The 23,762-nt window shown below is 51.5% G+C and overlaps 1 protein-coding gene across 1 annotated transcript; it reads left to right on the top strand.

Moving 5' to 3' along the window:
• The first annotated feature begins 691 nt into the window (after window positions 1-691).
• mtrf1l (mitochondrial translational release factor 1-like) lies at window positions 692-21,649 on the top strand. The gene is given in 8 exon segments (XM_085979219.1): window positions 692-1,139; window positions 3,105-3,184; window positions 6,330-6,513; window positions 7,670-7,833; window positions 10,020-10,129; window positions 10,485-10,590; window positions 10,592-10,630; window positions 20,507-21,649. Coding segments are annotated over 8 exon segments (1,347 nt in total). The 5' UTR covers window positions 692-706; the 3' UTR covers window positions 20,738-21,649.
• Window positions 21,650-23,762: the final 2,113 nt, after the last annotated feature.

Here is a 23,762-nt window from a genome sequence, read left to right on the forward strand (position 1 = left end):
TGAGAGGAGATCTCATTGAAACTTATAAAATTCTAACAGGACTAGACAGACTAGATGCAGGAAGGATGTTCCCAATGGTCGGGGAGTCCAGAACCAGGGGTCTCAGTCTAAGGATAAGGAGTAAGCCATTTAGGACAGAAATGAGGAGGAATTTCTTCACCCAGAGAGTGGTGAACCTGTGGAATTCTCTGCCACAGAAGGCAGTTGATGCCAATTCATTAAATATATTCAAGAAGGAGTTGGATATATTTCTTAAGGCTAAAGGGATATGGGGAGAAGGCAGGGACAGGGTACTGAATTTGGACGATCAGCCATGATCGCATTGAATGGCGGAGCAGGCTCGAGGGGCCGAATGGCCTACTCCTGCTCCTATCTTCGATGTTAAATATTGGCCAGGACACCGGGGCGAACTCCCCCGCTCTTTGAAATAGTGCCGTGGGATCTTTTAGATTCACCTGAGATGGCAGGCGGGGCCTCGGTTTAACGTCTCCTCAAGTTCATGTTGTTTAATATGGTCCCGGTGTATTTTTGTTAATTGGGTCTGTATGTACCACTGAAACGTATCTGTGTGCACTTTCTGTCCTGTAGGTTTAAAACCTCCGACAGCTATGTTGGATCTGAATCCTCCTGGTGCGTCGTAAAACAAGACTCCATATCGCTTGCCAGACGTGCCCTCGAGGGGACAGGGAACCCCGTGCAGGGAAACATGCTGGTCCTCGGTCGGAGTCTCCTGACCGCTGCGAGCACTGCCAGCCGCCACCCTTGCGCAGGGAGCTGTCTTGCGAAGCTGCCGCTCCATTGCTTCAGGAGGTGTCTTCGGCAGAAGGCCAGACCCGGATTCCACTGGCCTCCCCACGCCAACCGCAGCCTCGCTGGCGCTCCGGCGCTGGCTCGTGCCTTTGGCGCGCGGGTGGTGGAGGGGCTCTTCGAGCGCAGCTCGCTGCAGGGTTACCTGAGCCAGCTGGAACGAGAGTACGTGGCGTCTGTGGAGAGGCTGGACTCCTGCCAGGGTTCCCCGGAGGAGGAAAAGGTGAGAGCGTTGAGGAGGAGAGTGACAGAGCTGACACCGGTGGTGACAGAACTTCAGCAGCTCAGGCTCAAAATGCAGGAGCTGCAGGACATTGAGACCTTACTGAAAGGTGAGCGACACACTGCATTCAGATCATTAGGAGTGGTACCCACTCACAATTCTACCTGCGCTCATGGCTTGTGAAAGAAAGAAAGACTTGCATTTCTATAGCGCCTTTCACGACCTCAGGACGTCCCAAAGCGCTTTACAGCCAATGAAGTACTTTTTAAAGCGTAGTCACTGTTGTAATGTAGGAAACGCGGCAGCCAATTTGCGCACAGCAAGCTCCCACAAACAGGAATGTGATAATGACCAGATGACCTTTTTTGGTGATGTTGGTTGAGGGATAAATACTGGCCAGGACACCGGGGAGAACTCCCCTACTCTTCGAATTAGTACCATGGGATCTTTTACGTCCACCTGAGAGGGCAGACAGGGCCTTGGTTTAATGTCTCATCCAGAAGACAGCACCCCCGACAGTCCTGCACTGGACTGTCGGCCTGGATTATGTGCTCAACCATCTGACTCAGAGGCAAGAGTGCTGCTTCTTCTTAGGCAGTCCCTCGGAGCCGAGGATGACTTGCTTAAAAATGAGTTCTCAGGTGACTGATGAGTCCAATGCGGGACCTACAGTCTCTGTCACAGGTGGGGCAGACGGTGGTTGAAGGGGGTGGGTGGGTGGGGTGCTTGGGTTGACGTGCGCTCCTTCCGTTGTTTGCGCTTGGCTTCCGCTTGCTCCCGGCGAAGAGACTCGAGGTGTTCGGCGCCTTCCCGGATGCTTCTCCTCCACTTTGCGCGGTCTTGGGCCAGGGATTCCCAGGTGTCAGTGGGGATGTTACACTTTTTCAAGGAGGCTTTGAGGGTGTCCTTGAAGTGTTTCCTCTGCCCACCTGGGGTTCTCTTGCCGTTCCAGAGCTCCGAGTAGAGCGCTTGTTTTGGGAGTCTCGTATCGGGCATGCGGACAATGTGAGACCCGTCCATCAGAGCTGATCGAGCGTGGTCAAAGCTTCGATGCTGAGGATGTTGGCCTGAGCGAGAACACTGACATTGGTGCGCCTATCCTACCAATGGATTTGCAGGATCTTGCGGAGGCAGCGTTGGTGGTACCTCTCCAGTGCTTTGAGGTGCCTGCTGTACATGGTCCATGTCTCTGAGGCATACAGCAGGGCGGGTATCACTACTGCTCTGTAGACCATGAGCTTAGTGCCGAGTTTGAGGTCCTGGTCTTCAAACACTCTCTTCCTCAGGCGACCGAAGGCTGCACTGGCACACTGAATGCGGTGTTGGACTTTGTCGTCGACATCTGCCCTTGTTGACAGTAGGCTCCCGAGGTATAGAAAGTGGTCCACGTTGTCCAAGGCCTTGTCGTGGATTTTGATAATCGGGGGGCAGTACTGTGTTGCGGGGGCAGGTTGGTAGAGGACCTTTGTCTTACGGATGTTTAGTGTAAGCCCCATGCTCGCGTACGCTTCGGTGAAGGTGTTGATGATGGTTTGGAGTTCGACCTCCGAGTGAGCGCAGACGCAAGCATCGTCTGCATACTGTAATTCGATGACAGAGGATGGGACAACCTTGGATCTGGACTGGAGGCGACGGAGGTTGAACAGTTTCCCATTTGTTCTGTAAATTTAGCTCAACTCCAGTGGGGAGCTTACTGAGGGTGAGATGGAGCATTGCAGCAAGGAAGATCGAGAAGACTCCAAGGCAAGAGTGCTACCCACTGAGCCACAGCTTCATCAACGCGTGGAATGGTCTGGCGGGGTTGTTTAAGACACTAATGGGGGTGGTGGGGGAAGCTGTAGATTTGTTCCGCATGAACGATCTTCTCAGTCCTTCTCCACCGTGTGACTCATTTTGCCTGCGGCCCCTGTGAATTATCCACTTGGTGCCTTTCAGTTTTATGTTACATAAACCACTGGTCCCTGCCGTGTGTCTGAAGCACGTTGCGCTCCCGCCCGACTGTCGATCTGGGCTTAACCCACGGTGTACAGCGAGATCCGAATGACGGAAATGACGAGCTGTTTCTGTGTTACAGACGAGGATGCCGACTTGAAGAGACTTGCTGAAAGTGAAGAGAGTTCTTGTCAGGAGGCCATCCGAGCTCTAAAGTCCAAGGTAATAACCAACCCCTGAATCATAGAATAGAATCATAGAAGCTTACAGCACAGAAGGAGGCCATTCGGCCCATCGTGTCCGGGCCGGCCGACAAAGAGCGATCCAGCCTAATCCCACTTCCCAGCTCTTGGTCCGTAGCCCTGTAGGTTACGGCACTTCAGGTGCATATCCAAGTACTTTTTAAATGTGATGAGGGTTTCTGCCTCTACCACCCTTTCAGGCAGTGAGTTCCAGACCCCCACCGCCCTCTGGGTGAAGAAATTGCCCCTCAAATCCCCTCTAAACCTTCCCCCAAATACTTTAAATCTGTGCCCCCTGGTTGTTGACCTGTCTGTTAAGGGAAATAGTTCCTTCCTATCCACTCTATCTATGCCCCTCATAATTTTATACACCTCAATAAGGTCTCCCCTCAACCTCTGTTCCAAAGAAAACAATCCCATCCTATCCAGTCTTTCCTCATAGCTAAAATTCCCCAGCCTAGGCAACATCTTCGTAAATCTCTCCTGCACCCTCTCTAGTGCAATCACATCTTTCCTGTAATGTGGTGACCAGAACTGCACACAGTACTCTAGCTGAGGCCTAACTAGTGTTTTATACAGTTCAAGCATAACCCCCCTGCTCTTATATTCTTTGCCTTGGCTAATAAAGGTAAGTATCCCGTATACCTTCTTAACCACCTTATCTACCTGGCCTGCTACCTTCAGGGATCTGTGGACATGCACTCCAACGTCCCTTTGTTCCTCTACACTACTCAGTGTCCTACCATTTAATGTGTATTCCCTTTCCCTGTTGACCCTCCCCAAATGCATTACCTCACACTTCTCCAGATTGAATTCCATTTGCCACTGTTCTGCTCACCTGACCAGTCCATTGATATCTTCCTGCAGTCTACAGCTTCCTTTCTCACTGTCAACCACACAGCCGATTTTGGATCATCTGCAAACTTCTTTATTGTACCCCCTACATCCAAGTCCAAATCATTGATATATACCACAAAAAGCAGAGGACCCAGTACTGAGCCCTGCGGAACCCCACTGGAAACAGCCTTCCGGTCACAGAAACACCCATCAACCATTCCCGTTTGCATCCTGCCTGAATGTGAGAGACTGCTGGAAAAAGTAGGAACCAGGGAATGGGAGAAGGATATTTGGTTCGTCAAACCTGTCACTTCCAGCACTCGGTTGTTCCACAATTTCTCGGGGCAAGTCGGGATAGGCAATAAGGAACGTTAGGAACAGGAGGAGGCCTTTCCGCACAGGATGGATGAGGGTTTCGGCAGCAGCGGCTGGAGCAGAGATGAGTGATGTTACGGAGGCGGAAGTAGGTGGTCTTGGTTATGGAGCGGCCAGGGAGTCGGTAGCTTAGCTCGGGGTCAAAGGGCAAAGGGCAGGAATTGGCCTCCACCAGTAAGATGTATTGGGCCACACGCAATGTCGATGGGGTCTGTGACGCTCTCAATGAGCCCATTGGCGGAGGTTGTGGGAATCTATTGGGGTCAGGGATCTGGACCTGATCACAGATCCCCCCCCCCCCCCCCCCCTCGTGCCACGGAAAAATACGGGTCCCTGTGCAATTGCGTCACAACTTCATACGGGTACTGGAAACAGCCGCTACATGAATGGAAAGGTGCAGGATGTCTCGATGTGAGACTGTGGAGAGACTATCCCAACCATCGAGCACCTTGTCAATCGTTGCTCCCCAACATCATTCACTGGAGGAATAGCTTAGAATCATACAGCACAGGAGGAGGCCATTCGGCCCATCGTGCCTGTGCCAGCTCTTTGGTGGAGCTATCCAATGAGTCCCACTCCCCCCTGCTCTTTCCCCACAGCCCTGCGAATTTTCTTTTTCAAGTATTTATCCAATTCCATTTTGAAAGTTATTATTGAATCTGTTTCTACCGCCCTTTCAGGCAGCGCATTCCAGATCATCATAACTTGCTGCGTAAATAAAATTCTCCTCATCTCCCCCTCTGGTTCTTTTGCCAATTACCTTAAATCTGTGTCCTCTGGTGACCGGCCCTCCTGACACTGGAGACAGTTTCTCCTTATTTACTCTATCAAAACCCTTCATAATTTTGAACACCTCTATAAAATCTTCCCCCCTGAACCTTCTCTGCTCCGAGGGGAACAATCCCAGCTTCTCCAGTCCCTCAGCCCTGGTACCATTCGCACCTATGGATCTCAAAACGGGTTCACGGCTGTTCCGCACAGCAAGATCCCACAAGCATCAAGTTAAAATTAATGCGTTTTGTGGTGGTTGGGGGATAAATGCTAGGCAGGAGACTGGGAGAACTCGGCTCTCCTTCGAACAGATCCACGGGATCTGACTGCCTTCGGTTCAACATCTCAACTGGAGAACGGCACCTCTGACCGTGCAAGACACTCCGATACTGCACTGAGATCTCTGCCTCCGCGGGACTCGAACCCAAGCCTTCTGACCCAGCGGCGAGAGTGCTGCCAACTGGGCCAAGCTAGCGCCACGAGGAAGGGACGAGCGAGGGCGGTACAGCCTTCGAGGTCCTCGGTAGAAGGAGTCAGCGTAGGAGAGTGTGCGATGAGTCTTCATCTCAACACAATAAGGGTGGGAGGAGGAGAAAAGGATGGTGTATTTGGAAATAGGACTGAGAGGAAAGTTCAGAAAGAAAGACTTACATTTATATAGCGCCTTTCACGACCACCGGACATCTCAAAGTGCTTTACAGCCAATGAAGTACTTTTTTTTTTGAAGTGTAGTCACTGTTGTAATGTAGGAAACGCGGCAGCCAATTTGCGCACAGCAAGCTCCCACAAACAGCAATGTGATAATGACCAGATAATCTGTTTTAGTGATGTTGGTTGAGGGATAAATATTGGGTCAGGACACCGGGGACAACTCCCCTGCTCTTCTTCGAAATAGTGGCCATGGGGTCTTTGACGTCCACCTGAGAGAGCAGATGGGGCCTCGGTTTAACGTCTCATCCGAAAGACGGCACCTCCAACAGTGCAGCACTCCCTCAGCACTGCACTGGAGAAGGCTGTGATGGGGGGGGAGAGAGAGAGTACGGAAGCCCAGGCGGTCAGGTCCATCAGCGGATCCCCTCTCATCTCCGGCTTCCAGTGACGTGGTTTTGAAATTTGTTACTCTTTCATCCCCGCCATTTCAGATTATTTCACTCCTGATCCCTTCGGAAGAAGCGGACAATAATGACCTGATTCTGGAGGTGACGGCGGGAGTGGGGGGACAGGAGTCCATGCTGTTCACAGCGGAGATGTTCGAGATGTACCAGAACTACGCAGCCTACAAGAGCTGGCACTTTGAACTGCTGGAGTACCGCCACAGTGAATTAGGTATGCACCCTTGGTCCATAATACGCGCACGGCTTCAAATCCCTCCATGGCCTCGCCCCCTCCCTATCCCAACCTCCTCCAGCCCCAGAACCCTCCGAGGTCTCGGTGCTCCTCCAATTCTGGTCTCTGGAGCATCACCGATTTTCGTCACTCCACCATTGGCGGCTGTGCCTTCAGCTGCCGAGGCCCTAAGCTCTGGAATTCCCTCCCTAAACCTCTCCGTCTCCGTCTCCCTCTCCTCCTTTTAAGACACTCCTCAAAACCTCCCTCTTTGACCAAGCTTTTAGTCGCCTGTCCTAGGCTATGTGGCTCAGTGACAGATTTTGTCTGGTAACGCTCCTGTGATGCGCCTTGGGACATTTTACTATGTTAAACACACTGGCCCAGAAATTCGGGTCGGGGGCTTCCCGCGGGTGCAAGCCCCCGACCTGCACTTACCTAGCGTGCCGGCCGTTGAGCTGTGGGCCCGTGTGGGATTCCGATCTGGGCCTCCTCCAACTGCCGGCGCGCAGTGCTTGCGTGTCCCAGGGGCGCAGATGGTTCGAAGCGTCCCCTGGGATCATGTGGGCCATGGAGAGCCAATGGCAGCAGGGAATCTCTATTCATAGACCTGTCAAATTTATGAATAGAGTTCGGCCCCAAAACATAATTTTACTTAATTCACCACTTACCTTGTTAAAAGCAGGCCCTTGCGCCTGCTTTTTACAAGCGTAGCTCCTGGAGACTTACCCTCCCGGAGAAAGCTGCAAAAGAAACGGGAGTTCCAGGCGTACGCGCTGCCTCTCCGGCGCACGCGTTCGACCTGTGAACCCCTTCCTTGAAGGGAACGGAAGTTCCCGTTTCCCGCGCGTACTCACCCGTGGGGACCTGAATTTCTGGCCCACTATATAAATGCAAGAAGTTGTAACATTTTCTTCAGCCAATGATGAAGCGATGGAAAGCGGGGACGTGCAAGAGGCCAGAATTGGAGGAGCGCAGAGATCTCGGAGGGTTGTCTGGCTGGAGGGAGGAGGTTACAGAGATGGGGAGGAGCAAGGGCCATGGACGGATTTGATCACAAGGATAAGAATTTTAAATTCAAGGCATTGCCGGACTGGCAGCCAATACGTGTTTACACTTCCTTTAAGCTGTTATTAAAGGTGGTCTTCGTCCACAGGGGGTCTGCGACACGCTGCGGCCAGTGTGAGTGGCCGGGAGGCCTACAAGCACATCAAGTACGAGGGGGGAGTGCACCGAGTGCAACGGGTTCCCAGAACTGAAAAGCAAGGCAGGACTCACACCAGCACCATGACGGTGGCCATATTACCGCAGCCCACTGAGGTACCCGCAACACTTCTCACCCACTTCGCTTCGAGGTGCTTGTGGTGAAATTTGACTTATGTTAAGGTAAGGGATGTCAGTCCCAGGGAATAGAAAACTCCGAACAACTTTTATTTGTCAACTGGTTTCAGAATCATACACACCCTTCTCAGATACAGAGTAAATCTCCCTCTACACTGTCCCATCAAACACTCCCAGGGCAGGTACAGCACGGGGTTAGATACAGAGTAAAGCTCCCTCTACACTGTCCCATCAAACACTCCCAGGGCAGGTAAAGCACGGGTTAGATACAGAGTAAAGCTCCCTCTACACTGTCCCTTCAAACACTCCCAGGGCAGGTACAGCACGGGTTAGATACAGAGTAAAGCTCCCTCTACACTGTCCCATCAAACACTGCCAGGGCAGGTACAGCACGGGTTAGATACAGAGTAAAGCTCCCTCTACACTGTCCCATCAAACACTCCCAGGGCAGGTACAGCACGGGTTAGATACAGAGTAAAGCTCCCTCTACACTGTCCCATCAAACACTCCCAGGGCAGGTACAGCACGGGGTTAGATAAAGAGTAAAGCTCCCTCTACACTGTCCCATCAAACACTGCCAGGGCAGGTACAGCACGGGTTAGATACAGAGTAAAGCTCCCTCTACACTGTCCCATCAAACACTCCCAGGGCAGGTAAAGCACGGGTTAGATACAGAGTAGAGCTCCCTCTACACTGTCCCATCAAACACTCCCAGGGCAGGTACAGCACGGGTTAGATACAGAGTAAAGTTACCTCTACACTGTCCCATCAAACACTCCCAGGGCAGGTACAGCATGGGTTAGATACAGAGTAAAGCTCCCTCTACACTGTCCCATCAAACACTCCCAGGGCAGGTAAAGCACGGGTTAGATACAGAGTGAAGCTCCCCCTACACTGTCCCATCAAACACTCCCAGGGCTGGTACAGCACGGGTTAGATACAGAGTAAAGCTCCCTCTACACTGTCCCTTCAAACACTCCCAGGGCAGGTACAGCACGGGTTAGATACAGAGTAAAGCTCCCTCTACACTGTCCCTTCAAACACTCCCAGGGCAGGTAAAGCACGGGTTAGATACAGAGTAAAGCTCCCTCTACACTGTCCCTTCAAACACTCCCAGGGCAGGTACAGCACGGGTTAGATACAGAGTAAAGCTCCCTCTACACTGTCCCATCAAACACTCCCAGGGCAGGTACAGCACGGGTTAGATACAGAGTAAAGCTCCCTCTACACTGTCCCATCAAACACTCCCAAGGCAGGTACAGCACGGGTTAGATACAGAGTAAAGCTCCCTCTACACTGTCCCATCAAACACTCCCAGGGCAGGTACAGCACGGGTTAGATACAGAGTAAAGCTCCCTCTACACTGTCCCATCAAACACTCCCAGGGCAGGTACAGCACAGGTTAGATACAGAGTAAAGCTCCCTCTACACTGTCCCATCAAACACTCCCAGGGCAGGTACAGCACGGGTTAGATACAGAGTAAAGCTCCCTCTACACTGTCCCATCAAACACTCCCAGGGCAGGTACAGCACGGGTTAGATACAGAGTAAAGCTCCCTCCACTGTCCCATCAAACACTCCCAAGGCAGGTACAGCACGGGTTAGATACAGAGTAAAGCTCCCTCTACACTGTCCCATCAAACACTCCCAGGGCAGGTACAGCACGGGTTAGATACAGAGTAAAGCTCCCTCTACACTGTCCCATCAAACACTCCCATGGTAGTTTGAGAATTTGATTTCAGTTTAAAATATCGTTAAAACCCCAACTGGCTGACTAACGTCCTTTAGGGAAGAAGCCTGCTGACCTTACCTGGTCTGGCCTATACGTGACTCCAGTCCCACACCATCGTGGTTGACTCTGCCCTCTGTTGTGTCCTAGTAAGCCGCTCTGTTGTCTCACCAACTTCTCAGGGCACCTAGGATGGGCAATAATGCTGGCTGGCCATGCCTAGAGGTAGGTTTTAAGGAGCATCGTAAAGGAGGAGCGAGAGAGGTTTGAGGAATAAATTGTTGAACTTGGGGCCTAGATAGCTGAAGGCACGGCCACCAATAGAGGTCAGGGATGCGCAAGAGGCCAGAATCGGATATCCTGTGACTAGTGGACGTTGACCCACGCGGTCTGTCGCTTGATTTAACACCGTTTCCTTGGTGTTTCCTCCGATCAGATTGACATGACGATCAACCCCAAAGACCTGCGGATAGAGACGAAACGTGCGAGTGGGGCCGGGGGTCAGCACGTGAACACCACAGACAGTGCGGTCCGCATTCTCCACATCCGACAGGTAACGGCAGTCCCTCGCTCTTGAGCGGCACTACACCGCTCGTACGGTCGGTCAGCCTTCACTCGCAGTTACCGGAAGATTGTTGCTGATGCAGAGGGAAAGAAAATGTTAAAGTCGGCGTTTCTGTCGTGCCTTTTTCTCTTTTGGGGGGGGGGGGGTGGGGGGCGGTGATTTTACGTCCGCGGTGAGGGAGGTCGCTGGGGAGGGAATGCAAGAATGGAGCTCTTTCCAGCACCGAATTGGCTGCCGCGTTTCCTACATTACAACAGTGACTACACGGTAAATGTATCCTGAAGTTGTGAAAGGCGCTATATAAATGCAGGTTCTTTCTTTTTAATAATTGTGACGCCCGGCAGGTGTGGTGGCCGAGTGCCAGCAGGAAAGGTCACAGCTGAAGAACCGAGAGAAGACGATGCAGATGTTGCGAGCCAAGCTGTACAGCAGGAAGCTCGAGGGAACAGACCAGCAAACGTACGAGTGCCCGGAAGATCCAGGTACCCTGTCCCTTGCTTTTAAAATCTCTCCGGATTCTCTTTTCCTCCCCCCGCCCGGTCTCTCCTGGCTCGTCCCGTGGGCTCCGGTTCCACAGCTGCCAGCTACCTTGCCCAATAGGCCCAAACAGGAGGAGACCATTCAGCCCCTCGAGCCTGTTCCACCATTCAGTGAGATCATGGCTGAACTGCGACCTAACTCCATCCACCCTCCTGTGCCCCATATCCCTTAATACCTTTGCTAAACAAAATGCTATCAATCTCAGATTTAAAAATTAACAATTGATCTAGCATCAATTGCCGTTTGCGGAAGAGAGTTCCAAACTTCGACCAGCCTTTGTGTGTAGAAGTGTTTCCTAACTTCACCCCTGAAAGGTCTCATTTTTAGACTCTGGCCCCTAAAACCAGCTAATAACCCCTCGAGGTGTCATTTATTCCAACAGTATAAGTTAAAACCATTTTAGAATTTTGTGTTGAATCTTCTTAAACTATTTTCTGTAACTTGATTACAACCGATGGTAGCTGTTCCCAGTGCAGCACATAGTCGAGTTGTTGTATCAGCGTTAAAGACTATATTGCCTCCAGTGTTCCCGCTAACCGCAGCTGCTCACCGGCTTTTACGCTGTGAATACTGCGCATGCGCAGAAATTTAAAGGGACCGCGCATTAAAAGAAACCGGCTGCGCAGAACAAAGTGCAGCTTCCGGGGAACGTGTCTCTGCTCATTTGTTCTCTTTGAGCTTTCCATCATAAGCAGTGTTTCATTTTTTTTAAGCCATTCTCCACCATTGTACTGACGCGGACAGGTATTTGTTGATGCTTTAAATTCGCTTTTTACGCTAGTTGTGTGTAAAGTGCTGTAAATCTTTGTTTCTGTAATCACTGTGTAGGGAATTTTCTCTTTTTTCAGTTTTTTTCCCTCGGTAGCATCGACGTTCTCCCCGGTGCCCTGGCCAATGTTTGTCCCTCAACCTACACCACTGAATACAGGTCACCCGGTTATTTAACGCTTTGCCGTTTGTGGGAGCTTGCTGTGCGCAAATTTGGCTGCCGCGTTTCCTACATTACAAACAGTGACTCCACTTCAAAAAGTACTTCATTGGCTGTAAAGCGCTTTGGGGCGGCCTGAGGTTGTGAAAGGCGCTCTAGAATTGCAAGTCTTTCTTTCTCTCTCCTAATGCCCTCTGACCAACTCGGGAAGGGCAATAAATACCTGCCTTGCTACCGTCACCCACACCCCACGAACTAATAAATACCCAAGAGACAAAGTGACCTGGTTATAAATTATGACCAGCATTGAAAGTAAGTAAAATAAAAAATTGTTTTCCTCTCCAACTGGTATAAACTTAAACCGGCTTATTGCAGGAAAAAAAATCTCGTCCTGCGGCCCAGAGATTTCCTTGCTTGTTTTATTTTAGTGGCCTGTTTCTGTGCTGTATATTCTACGTAATTTGAGTGGCAGATACATTTTAAATGATTGGATCCCAGGAATGACGATTGCAATCTCTTCAACTTCTTGAAAGTGGAGGTGCTGAGAACAGTGCGCTCCAGCTGACCAGCAGCACCCCGCCGGGACGCAGCCGGACTGCAGCCGTGACTGTCGTATTGCTGGCCGCGTGATCAGCACGGATCAATCTTCAACCCCCCCCCCCCCCCTTCCCTGCAAGGCTCTTGCATAGAATGTACAGCATGGAAACAGGCCATTCGGCCCAACTGGACCGTGCTGGTGTTTACACTCCACACTGGCCTCCTCCCACCCCTCTTCATCTCACCCATTGGGCCCAACTGGACCGTGCTGGTGTTTACACTCCACACTGGCCCCCTCCCACCCCTCTTCATCTCACCCATTGGGCCCAACTGGACCGTGCTGGTGTTTACACTCCACACTGGCCTCCTCCCACCCCTCTTCATCTCACCCATTGGGCCCAACTGGTCCGTGCTGGTGTTTACACTCCACACTGGCCTCCTCCCACCCCTCTTCATCTCACCCATTGGGCCCAACTGGTCCGTGCCGGTGTTTACACTCCACACTGGCCTCCTCCCACCCCTCTTCATCTCACCCATTGGGCCCAACTGGTCCGTGCTGGTGTTTACACTCCACACTGGCCTCCTCCCACCCCTCTTCACCTCACCCATTGGGCCCAACTGGACCGTGCTGGTGTTTACACTCCACACTGGCCTCCTCCCACCCCTCTTCACCTCACCCATTGGGCCCAACTGGTCCGTGCTGGTGTTTACACTCCACACTGGCCCCCTCCCACCCCTCTTCATCTCACCCATTGGGCCCAACTGGTCCGTGCTGGTGTTTACACTCCACACTGGCCCCCTCCCACCCCTCTCCATCTCACCCATTGGGCCCAACTGGTCCGTGCTGGTGTTTACACTCCACACTGGCCCCCTCCCACCCCTCTTCATCTCGCCCATTGGGCCCAACTGGTCTGTGCTGGTGTTTACACTCCACACTGGCCTCCTCCCACCCCTCTTCACCTCACCCATTGGGCCCAACTGGTCCGTGCTGGTGTTTACACTCCACACTGGCCCCCTCCCACCCCTCTTCATCTCGCCCATTGGGCCCAACTGGTCCGTGCTGGTGTTTACACTCCACACTGGCCCCCTCCCACCCCTCTTCATCTCACCCATTGGGCCCAACTGGTCCGTGCTGGTGTTTACACTCCACACTGGCCCCCTCCCACCCCTCTTCATCTCACCCATTGGGCCCAACTGGCCCGTGCTGGTGTTTACACTCCACACTGGCCTCCTCCCACCCCTCTTCATCTCACCCATTGGGCCCAACTGGTCCGTGCTGGTGTTTACACTCCACACCGGCCTCCTCCCACCCCTCTTCATCTCACCCATTGGGCCCAACTGCTCCGTGCTGGTGTTTACACTCCACACTGGCCTCCTCCCACCCCTCTTCACCTCACCCCATTCGGCCCAACTGGTCCGTGCTGGTGTTTACACTCCACACTGGCCTCCTCCCACCCCTCTTCATCTCACCCCATTCGGCCCAACTGCTCCGTGCTGGTGTTTACACTCCACACTGGCCTCCTCCCACCCCTCTTCATCTCACCCCATTCGGCCCAACTGGTCCGTGCTGGTGTTTACACTCCACACTGGCCTCCTCCCACCCCTCTTCATCTCACCCCATTGGGCCCAACTGGTCCGTGCTGGTGTTTACACTCCACACTGGCCCCCTCCCACCCCTCTTCATCTCACCCATTGGGCCCAACTGGTCCGTGCTGGTGTTTACACTCCACACTGGCCCCCTCCCACCCCTCTTCACCTCAACCATTGGGCCCAACTGGTCCGTGCTGGTGTTTACACTCCACACTGGCCTCCTCCCACCCCTCTTCATCTCACCCATTGGGCCCAACTGGTCCGTGCTGGTGTTTACACTCCACACTGGCCCCCTCCCACCCCTCTTCATCTCGCCCATTGGGCCCAACTGGTCTGTGCTGGTGTTTACACTCCACACTGGCCTCCTCCCACCCCTCTTCACCTCACCTATTGGGCCCAACTGGACCGTGCTGGTGTTTACACTCCACACTGGCCCCCTCCCACCCCTCTTCACCTCACCCCATTGGGCCCAACTGGTCCGTGCTGGTGTTTACACTCCACACTGGACACTCCACACTGGCCTCCTCCCACCCCTCTTCACCTCACCTATTGGGCCCAACTGGACCGTGCTGGTGTTTACACTCCACACTGGCCTCCTCCCACCCCTCTTCATCTCACCCCATTGGGCCCAACTGGACCGTGCTGGTGTTTACCCTCCACACTGGCCTCCTCCCACCCCTCTTCATCTCACCCATTGGGCCCAACTGGTCCGTGCTGGTGTTTACACTCCACACGAGCCTCCTCCCACCCCTCTTCATCTCACCCATTGGGCCCAACTGGACCGTGCTGGTGTTTACACTCCACACTGGCCCCCTCCCACCCCTCTTCATCTCACCCATTGGGCCCAACTGGTCCGTGCTGGTGTTTACACTCCACACTGGCCTCCTCCCACCCCTCTTCATCTCACCCATTGGGCCCAACTGGTCCGTGCTGGTGTTTACACTCCACACTGGCCTCCTCCCACCCCTCTTCACCTCACCCATTGGGCCCAACTGGTCCGTGCTGGTGTTTACACTCCACACTGGCCTCCTCCCACCCCTCTTCACCTCACCCATTGGGCCCAACTGGACCGTGCTGGTGTTTACACTCCACACTGGCCTCCTCCCACCCCTCTTCATCTCACCCATTGGGCCCAACTGGTCCGTGCTGGTGTTTACACTCCACACTGGCCTCCTCCCACCCCTCTCCATCCCACCCATTGGGCCCAACTGGTCCGTGCTGGTGTTTACACTCCACACTGGCCTCCTCCCACCCCTCTTCACCTCACCCATTGGGCCCAACTGGTCCGTGCTGGTGTTTACACTCCACACTGGTCTCCTCCCACCCCTCTTCACCTCACCCATTGGGCCCAACTGGTCCGTGCTGGTGTTTACACTCCACACTGGCCTCCTCCCACCCCTCTTCACCTCACCCCATTGGGCCCAACTGGTCCGTGCTGGTGTTTACACTCCACACTGGCCTCCTCCCACCCCTCTTCATCTCACCCATTGGGCCCAACTGGTCCGTGCTGGTGTTTACACTCCACACTGGCCCCCCTCCACCCCTCTTCACCTCACCCATTGGGCCCAACTGGTCCGTGCTGGTGTTTACACTCCACACTGGCCCCCTCCCCACCCCTCTTCATCTCACCCCATTGGGCCCAACTGGACCGTGCTGGTGTTTACACTCCACACTGGCCCCCTCCCACCCCTCTTCATCTCACCCCATTGGGTCCAACTGGTCCGTGCTGGTGTTTACACTCCACACTGGCCCCCTCCCACCCCTCTTCATCTCACCCATTGGGCCCAACTGGTCCGTGCTGGTGTTTACACTCCACACTGGCCTCCTCCCACCCCTCTTCACCTCACCCATTGGGCCCAACTGGTCCGTGCTGGTGTTTACACTCCACACTGGCCTCCTCCCACCCCTCTTCATCTCACCCCATTGGGCCCAACTGGTCTGTGCTGGTGTTTACACTCCACACTGGCCTCCTCCCACCCCTCTTCATCTCACCCCATCAACATAACCTTCTACTCCTTTCTCCCTCGTGTGTTTATCTAGCCTCCCTTTAAATGTATCGATACTATTCACCTCAACCACTCCCTGTGGTAGCGAGTTCCACATTCTCGCCGCTCTCTGGGTAAAGAAGTTTCTCCTGAATTCCCTGTTGGATTTATTGGTGACTGTCTTAGCTTTATGGTCAGGTGGGCAGAAAAGTGGCAAAATGGAATTCAATCCGGAGAAGTGTGAGGTAATGCATTTGGGGAGGGTTAACGAGGCAAGGGAATACACTATAAATGGCAGGACACTGAAGTGCAGAAGATCAGAGGGACCTTGGAGTGCATGTCCACAGATTCCTGATGGTAGCAGGACAGGTAGATAAGGTGGTTAAGAAGGCATATGGAATACTTTCCTTTATTAGCCGTGGCATAGAATATAAGAGCCAGGGAGGTTATGCTAGAACTGTATAAAACATTTCCAGCATCCGCAGTATTTTGCTATTGTATAAAACACTAGTTAGGCCACAGCTAGAGTACTGCGTACAGTTCTGGTCACCACATTACAGGAATGATGTGATTGCATTAGCGAGGGTACAGAGGAGATTTACGAGGATGTTGCCAGGACTGGGGAATTATAGCTATGAGGAAAGATTGGGATTGTTTTCTTTGAAACAAAGGAGGCTGAGGGGAGATTTAATTGAGGTGTATAAAATTATGAGGGGCCTGGATAGAGTGGATAGGAAGGACCGATTTCCCTTAACAGAGAGGTCAATAACCAGGGGACATAGATTTAAAGTAATTGGTAGAAGGATTAGAGGGGAGTTCAGCATTTTTTTCACCGAGGCTGGTGGGGGTCTGGAACTCACTGCCTGAAAGGCTGGTCGAGGCAGAAACCCCCATCACATTTAAAAGTACTTGGATATGCTCTTGAAGTGCCGTAACCTACAGGGCTACGGACCAAGAGCTGGAAAGTGGTATTAGGTTGGATAGCTCTTTTTCGGCCGGCACAGACAAGATTTTTTGATGAAGTAACAGGATTGATGAAGGGAATACAATGGATGTTGTCTACATGGATTTTCGGAAGGCGTTTGACAAAGTACCACATAGGAGGATGGTTAACGAAATTGAGGCTCATGGAATAGGTGGGTCGGTGACAGCTTGGGTAAGGAATTGGCTTAAGGACAGAAAACAGCAAATTGTGGTAAATGGCTATTTTTCAGACTGCAGGATGGTAGACAGTGGTGTTCCCCAAGGGTCAGTGCTGGGGCCACTGCTGGTTTTGATATATATAAATGACCTGGATATTGCAATACAAAGTAAAATTTCTAAATTTGCCGATGACACCAAACTTGGGGGTGTGGCAAACAGTGAGGATGATACCAATCGACTGCAACAGGACATAGAAAGGCTAGCAGAATGGCCAGACAAGTGGCAGATGGAATTTAATACAGAGAAGTGTGAGGTGATGCATCTTGGCAGAAGGAACAGGGAGAGGCAATATACACTTAATGGCACAGTTTTAAAGAGTGTGCAGGGACAGAGGGACCTGGGAGTTAATGTGCATAGGTCCCTGAAGGTGGCAGGACATATTGAGAGAGTGGTTAGCAAAGCATATGGGATCTTGGGCTTCATAAATAGAGGTATTGCGTACAAAAGTACAGAAGTTATGCTGAACCTTTATAAAGCGCTTGTTAGGCCACAACTGGAGTATTGTGTCCAGTTCTGGTCACCACACTTTAGGAAGGATGTGAAGGCCCTTGAGAGGGTGCAGAGGAGATTTACCAGAATGGTTCCGGGGTTGGGGGATCTTAGCTACAAGGACAGGTTGGAGAAGCTGGATTTGTTTCATTGGAGCAAAGGAGGTTGAGGGGTGATTTGATAGAGGTGTACAAGGTTCTGACGGGTTTGGATAGGCTAGACGGGGAAAGGCTGTTCCCACTAGTTGATGGTACAAGGACTAGGGGACACAGATTTAAGGTTTTGAGCAAGAGATACGGGGGGATGTGAGGAAAAACTTTTTTACGCAGCGAGTGGTGAGGACCTGGAACTCGCTGCCGACGGAAGTGGTGGAAGTGGAGACACTCGATGTTTTCAAGGGGAGACTGGATCGGCACTTGAGGGAAATAAACTTGCAGGGCCACGGGGATAGAGCGGGGGAATGGGACTGAATGGATTGCTCTACAGAGAGCCGGCACGGACTCGATGGGCCGAATGGCCTCCTTCTGTGCCGTAAATTTCTATGAACTCCGTATCCAAATCCTTTTTGAAAGTTACTATTGAATGTGCTTCCACCGCCATCTCAGGCAGCACGTTCCAGATCACAACAACTCTCTGCGTGAAAAGAATTCTCCTCATCTCCCTCCCTCGTTCTTCTGCCGGTGACAAAAGCAAATCACTGCGGATGCTGGAAATCTGAAATAAAAACAGAAAATGCTGGAAACGCTCAACAGGTCAAACAGCATCTGCGGAGAGAGAGAAACAGAGTTCACAGAGCCTGGGGAAAGGGTGTGAGTGTGCGTATGTGTGTGGGTGGACCAGTACAGGCACGATGGGTCGAATGGCGTTCTGCGCTGTACGATTCTATGAGTACCAGTACCCTTCTCATTATCACCTCCTTTTGTCGTGCATCATTATTACTTTTGTCATTTCACTCCTATCACAGACTTGTTCTTCCCCTGCCCCCCTTTTCCTTGGCTCTGTACTTTTAAGCTGTTTTTCTCTTTAACATCTTCCAGTTCCGATGAAAGGTCATCGACTTGAACCGTTAACTGTTTCTCCACAGATGCTGCCTGACCTGAATCAGTGATGTCTGTTGAGGGATAAATATTGGCCCAGGACACCGGGGAGAACTCCCCTACTCCTCTTCGAGATAGCGCCACGGGATCTTTTACATCCACCTGAGAGAGCAGACGGGGCCTCGGTTTAACGTCTCATCTGAAAGACAGCACCTCTGACAGTGCTGCACTCCCTCAGCACTGCACTGGGGGCTGTCTGTACTCGAGTCTCTGGAGTGGGACTCGAACCCACAACCTTTTGCCCCAGAGGCGAGAGTGCTGCCCACTGAGCCATGGCTGACCCCTTGTTAAGAGTACAAATATGATTAAACTCCGTATCAGCGTTCTTTCAATACTAATCTTCTAGAATTCAAGAAATGTTTTAATAAAACATGAGAGTGTGTGCATTTTTGGGCACCCTATTCTGGAAATGGTATTGATACAATCGGGCAGGTAGAGCGTAGATTCACCAGGATGACTCCAGCGATGAGAAGCTATAGTGCTGAGGAGAGACTTGAGATAATGGAACTATTTCCAGTGGAGCAGAGAAGGTTAAGAGGAGAGTTAATGCACAATGTTTTGTTAGGTTATCAAGGGATGTGGAGCAAAGGAGTTGACATATCGATCAGCCATGATCTCATTGAATGGCAGAATAGGCTCGGGGGGCCGAATGGCCTCCTCCTGTTCCTATGTGCTTACTGAGCTGTCGCAGGCGGTTGGAGCAGTGTGAGGTGATGGTTGGTTTGCACTGGAAGTGCTGTGACACAATATTACAATGTAAACATAGCAACAGGAGGAGGCCATTCAGCCCCTCGAGCCTGATCTGCCATTCAGTTAGGTCATGGCTAATCTGCATCTTCGCTCCATCCACCCGCCTTGCTGTCGTAACACTGAATACTCTTACCTAACAAAGATCTATCCGTCTCATTTGTGAAATTTTCAATTGACCCCCCAGCCTCAACAGCTTTTTGAGGGAGAGTTCCAGATTTCCACTACCCTTCGTGTGAAGAAGTGTTTCCTGACACCATCCCTGAACGGCCTGGCTCTAATTATAAGGTTATGGCTGCCCCACCATAGAATCCTACAATAGAACAGCACAGAAAGAGGCCATTCGGCCCATCGAGTCTGTGCCAGCTCTTTCGAAGAACATTCCAGTCAGTCCCACTCCCCTGCTCTTTCCCCATATCCCTGCAATTTTCTCCTTCAAGTATTTATCCAATTTTCTTTTGAAGGCTACTATTGAATCTGTATCCACCGCCCTATCAGGCAGTGCATTCCAAATCCTAATCACTCGCTGCGCAAAACAGTTTTCTTCATGTCACCTCTGGTTCTTTTGCTAATCACTTTAAATCTGTGCCCTCTGCTTATCGATCCTTCAGCCATTAGAGTAAATAAAGCGAAACTGTTTCTATCTAAACACCTCTAACAAATCTCCTCTGAGCCTTCTCTGCTCTAAGGAGAACAACCCCAGCTTCTCCAGTCCATCCTCGTAACTGTAATCCCTCGTCCCTGGAACCATTCTCGTCAATCTCCAAGCACCCTCCCCAAAGCCTTCCTGTCCTTCCTAAAGTGTGGAGCCCAGAATTGGACACCGTTCTCCCACTGGGGTCAAGACTAGCATTTTATACAGGTTTAGCATAACTTCCTGGCTTTTGTACTCGATGCCTCTCTTTATAAAGCACCAGAGGAAATACTTTCTCTCTCTACCCCATCAAATCCTTTAATCATCTTAAACACCTCGATCAGATCACCCCTTAAGTAACATTTCCCCGTAGGCTGCACGGCTGCACAGCGATCGGGAGGTCCCGTGCAGGCCGCTCACCGGCTGTTCCGGTGGATAAGATACCGCGCAGCAGATTTAAAGGGACCGCGCACCGCATGTAAAAATTAGAGGGAACATTGCCTTTAAGTGTAGTTTGTTTTCCATGAATAAATCCCGCTGACTACATTAGGTCAAAGCGAAACATGCCTGAAGTTATCCGCCGACTTTTCTTAATTTTTTTTTACCAGATTGGGACCAAGGGAAGGTCGGAAAAAATCCGAACGTACAATTTTCCGCAGGACAGGATTACAGATCATCGGATTGGCAAATCGCTGTATGACCTGAGGAGCTTCATGCTGGGGGGGGAGCTCCTGGATGAGATGGTTGAGGAGCTGAAAGGCCTGGCGGACGGTGAATCCCTCCTGGAGTTACTGGAGCAAAGCACACACAGACAGCAGAATGAGCGACGGCATCAGTGACGACTGCACAAGGGACTTTTCTAAACCTCAATAAAAATGTATTCCTTGCGCTTCCATCCTGGACCATCTTGAATTCCGCTCCGCCCCCGCCTCGACTCATCTGCTGCTGAAACCCTCATCTGTGGTTTTGCCACCTCCGCACTTGACTATTCCAACGCTCTCCGGGCCGGCCTCCCATCTTCCACCCTACGTAAACTTCAGCTCATCCAAAACTCGGCTGCCTGTGTCCTAACTCACACCAAGTCCCGTTCACCCATCACCCCCTGTGCTCACTGCCCCGTGTCCTAACTCACACCAAGTCCCGTTCACCCATCACCCCCTGTGCTCACTGCCCCGTGTCCTAACTCACACCGAGTCCCGTTCACCCATCACCCCCTGTGCTCACTGCCCCGTGTCCTAACTCGCCCCGTGTCCTAACTCACACCAACTCCCATCCACCCATCACCCCTGTGCTCGCTGACCTACATTGGCTCTCGGTCCAGCAACGCCTCGATTTTAAAATTCTCATCCTTGTTTTCAAATCCCTCCATGGCCCTCGCCCCTCTCTATATCTTGAACCTCCTACAACCCTCCGGGATCTCTGCGCTCCTCCAATTCTGGCCTCTTGCGCATCCCCTGAATTTAATCGCTCCATCATTGGCGGCCGTGCCTTCAGCTGCCTGGGCCCTAAGCTCTGGAATTCCCTCCCTAAACCTCTCCGCCTCTCTACCTCTCTCTCCTCTTTTAAGACGTTCCTCAAAACCTACCTCTTTGACCAAGCTGTGGATCATCTGCCCTAATATCTCTGTGTTGCTCAGTGTCAATCTTTGTGATATCGCTCCTGGGAAGCGGTTTGAGACATTTTCCTATGTTAAAGGCGCTATATAAATGCAAGTTGTTGAACGTCGAAATAAAATCGAGTGAGTGACAGTGCTCTCTGTGGCTCCATTGCGATACTGAGCGGTACACACTGGGAAGGACCAGGTTCCATTCCTGGCGTGTGTTGTGGCAGCAGGGACGCATGTGTTGGCTGGATGCCAAGGAAGAGGGGAGATCAGTGGGATTTCCTCCGAAGACTCACTATCCAGTGACCCCTGCAGATAATTCCGATGTGTGCAGGTCAGGTGAGGGGAAGACGAGCTGGGCTGTGATGGTCCTCGCTGTACTTGGCTGGAGATCATTAATAAACACTGATTATTGATAAGTGCCAATGAACGATACAAGCAGAGTGTCTGAAGATGGGTCAGGCCCACAATCCCCCTCCCAATCCTACATTACAACAGTGACTACACTTCAAAATCACTTCATTGGCTGTAAAGCGCTTTGGGACATCCTGAGGTTGTGAAAGGCGCTATAGAAATGCAAGACTTCCATCAACATTCTGATCACAGCTGTACTGATGTAGGGCGATGCACGGTGCTTCCCCGCCATGTGGAAAGTCACTTCTATGTTGCCCTCCTGCCCTTCCTATATGGCTGCTTCAGAGTATTGTTGGTGGAGGTTTGTTTGTAGGATCTCCCTGAGTAAAACAAAGACCTTGGATTTCTACAGCACATAGAAACAGAAGATAGGAGCAGGAGTCGGCCCCTCGAGCCTGCTCCGCCATTCAATGAGATCATGGCTGATCATCCAAATTCAGTACCCTGTCCCTGCCTTCTCCCCATATGCCTAGATCTCTTTAGCCTTAAGAAATATATCCAACTCCTTCTTGAATATATTTAATGAATTGGCCTCTACTGCCTTCTGTGGTAGAGAATTCCACAGGTTCACCACTCTGGGTGAAGAAATTCCTCCTCATCTCAGTCCTAAATGGATTACCCCTTTACCTTAGACTGTGACCCCTGGTTCTGGACTCCCCCGCCATCGGGAACATCCTGCATCTAGTCTGTCTAGTCCTGTTAGAATTTTATAAGTTTCAATGAGATCCCCTCTCATTCTTCTAAACTCCAGCGAGTATAAGCACAATCAACCCAATCTCTCCTCATACGTCATTCCTGCCATCCCAGGTATCAGTCTGGTGAATCTTCGCTGCACTCCCTCCATGGCAAGAACATCCTTCCTCAGGTAAGGTGACCAAAGCTGCACACAATACTTAAGGTGTGGTCTCACCAAGGCCCTGTACAACTGCAGCAAGACATCCTTGCTCCTGTACTCAAATCCTCTCACTACAAAGGCCAACATACCATTTGCCTTCTTAACCGCCTGCTGCACCTGCATGCTTACCTTCAGCGACTGGTGCACAAGGACACCCAGGTCTCGTTGCACTTCCCCTTCTCCCAATCTATTGCCATTCAGATAATAATCTGCCTTCCTGTTTTTGCCACCAAAGTGGATAACCTCACATTTATCCACATTATACTGCATCTGCCATGCATCTGCCCAATCACCCAACCTGTCCAAATCATACTGGAGTTTCTCGGCATCCTCCTCACAGCACACACGCCCACCCAGCTTTGTGTCGTCTGCAAACTTGGAGATATTACATCTAGTTCCCTCGTCTAGATCATTAATATATATTGTGAATAGTTGGGGTCCTAGGACCGATCATTACACCACCTTGCACGATCTCGGGATATCCCAAAGTGATTCACAGCCAATTAAGTACTTTTGAAGTGTTGTAATGTAGGAAACGCGGCAGCCAATTTACGCACAGCAAGATCCCACAATATATCAATTAGATAAATGCCGGATAATCTGTTTTAGTGAAGTTGATTGAGGGATAAATATTGGCCAGGACATTGGGGATAACTCCCCTGCTCTTCTTCGAAATGGTGCCATGGGATCTTTCACATCCACCTGAGAGAGCAGACGGGGCCTCGGTTTAACATCTCATCTAAAAGACGGCACCTCTGACCGTGCAGCACTCACTCAATACTGCACTGACAGTGTCCGTCTGGATTTTGCGCGCAAGCCTCTGGAGTAGGGCTTCAACCCACGACCTGACTCAGAAGCAAGAGTGCAAACCACTTTTATTTCTCCTTATCCATTTTTTAAAATTTGGATTTATTCAACGTTGAAAACATTTACAATATTGTGATCATTCCAT

Source organism: Somniosus microcephalus, chromosome 3 (assembly GCF_052327205.1).
Source record: "Somniosus microcephalus isolate GS21.2 chromosome 3, FLI_Smic_1.0, whole genome shotgun sequence".
Lineage (NCBI taxonomy): Eukaryota > Metazoa > Chordata > Chondrichthyes > Squaliformes > Somniosidae > Somniosus > Somniosus microcephalus.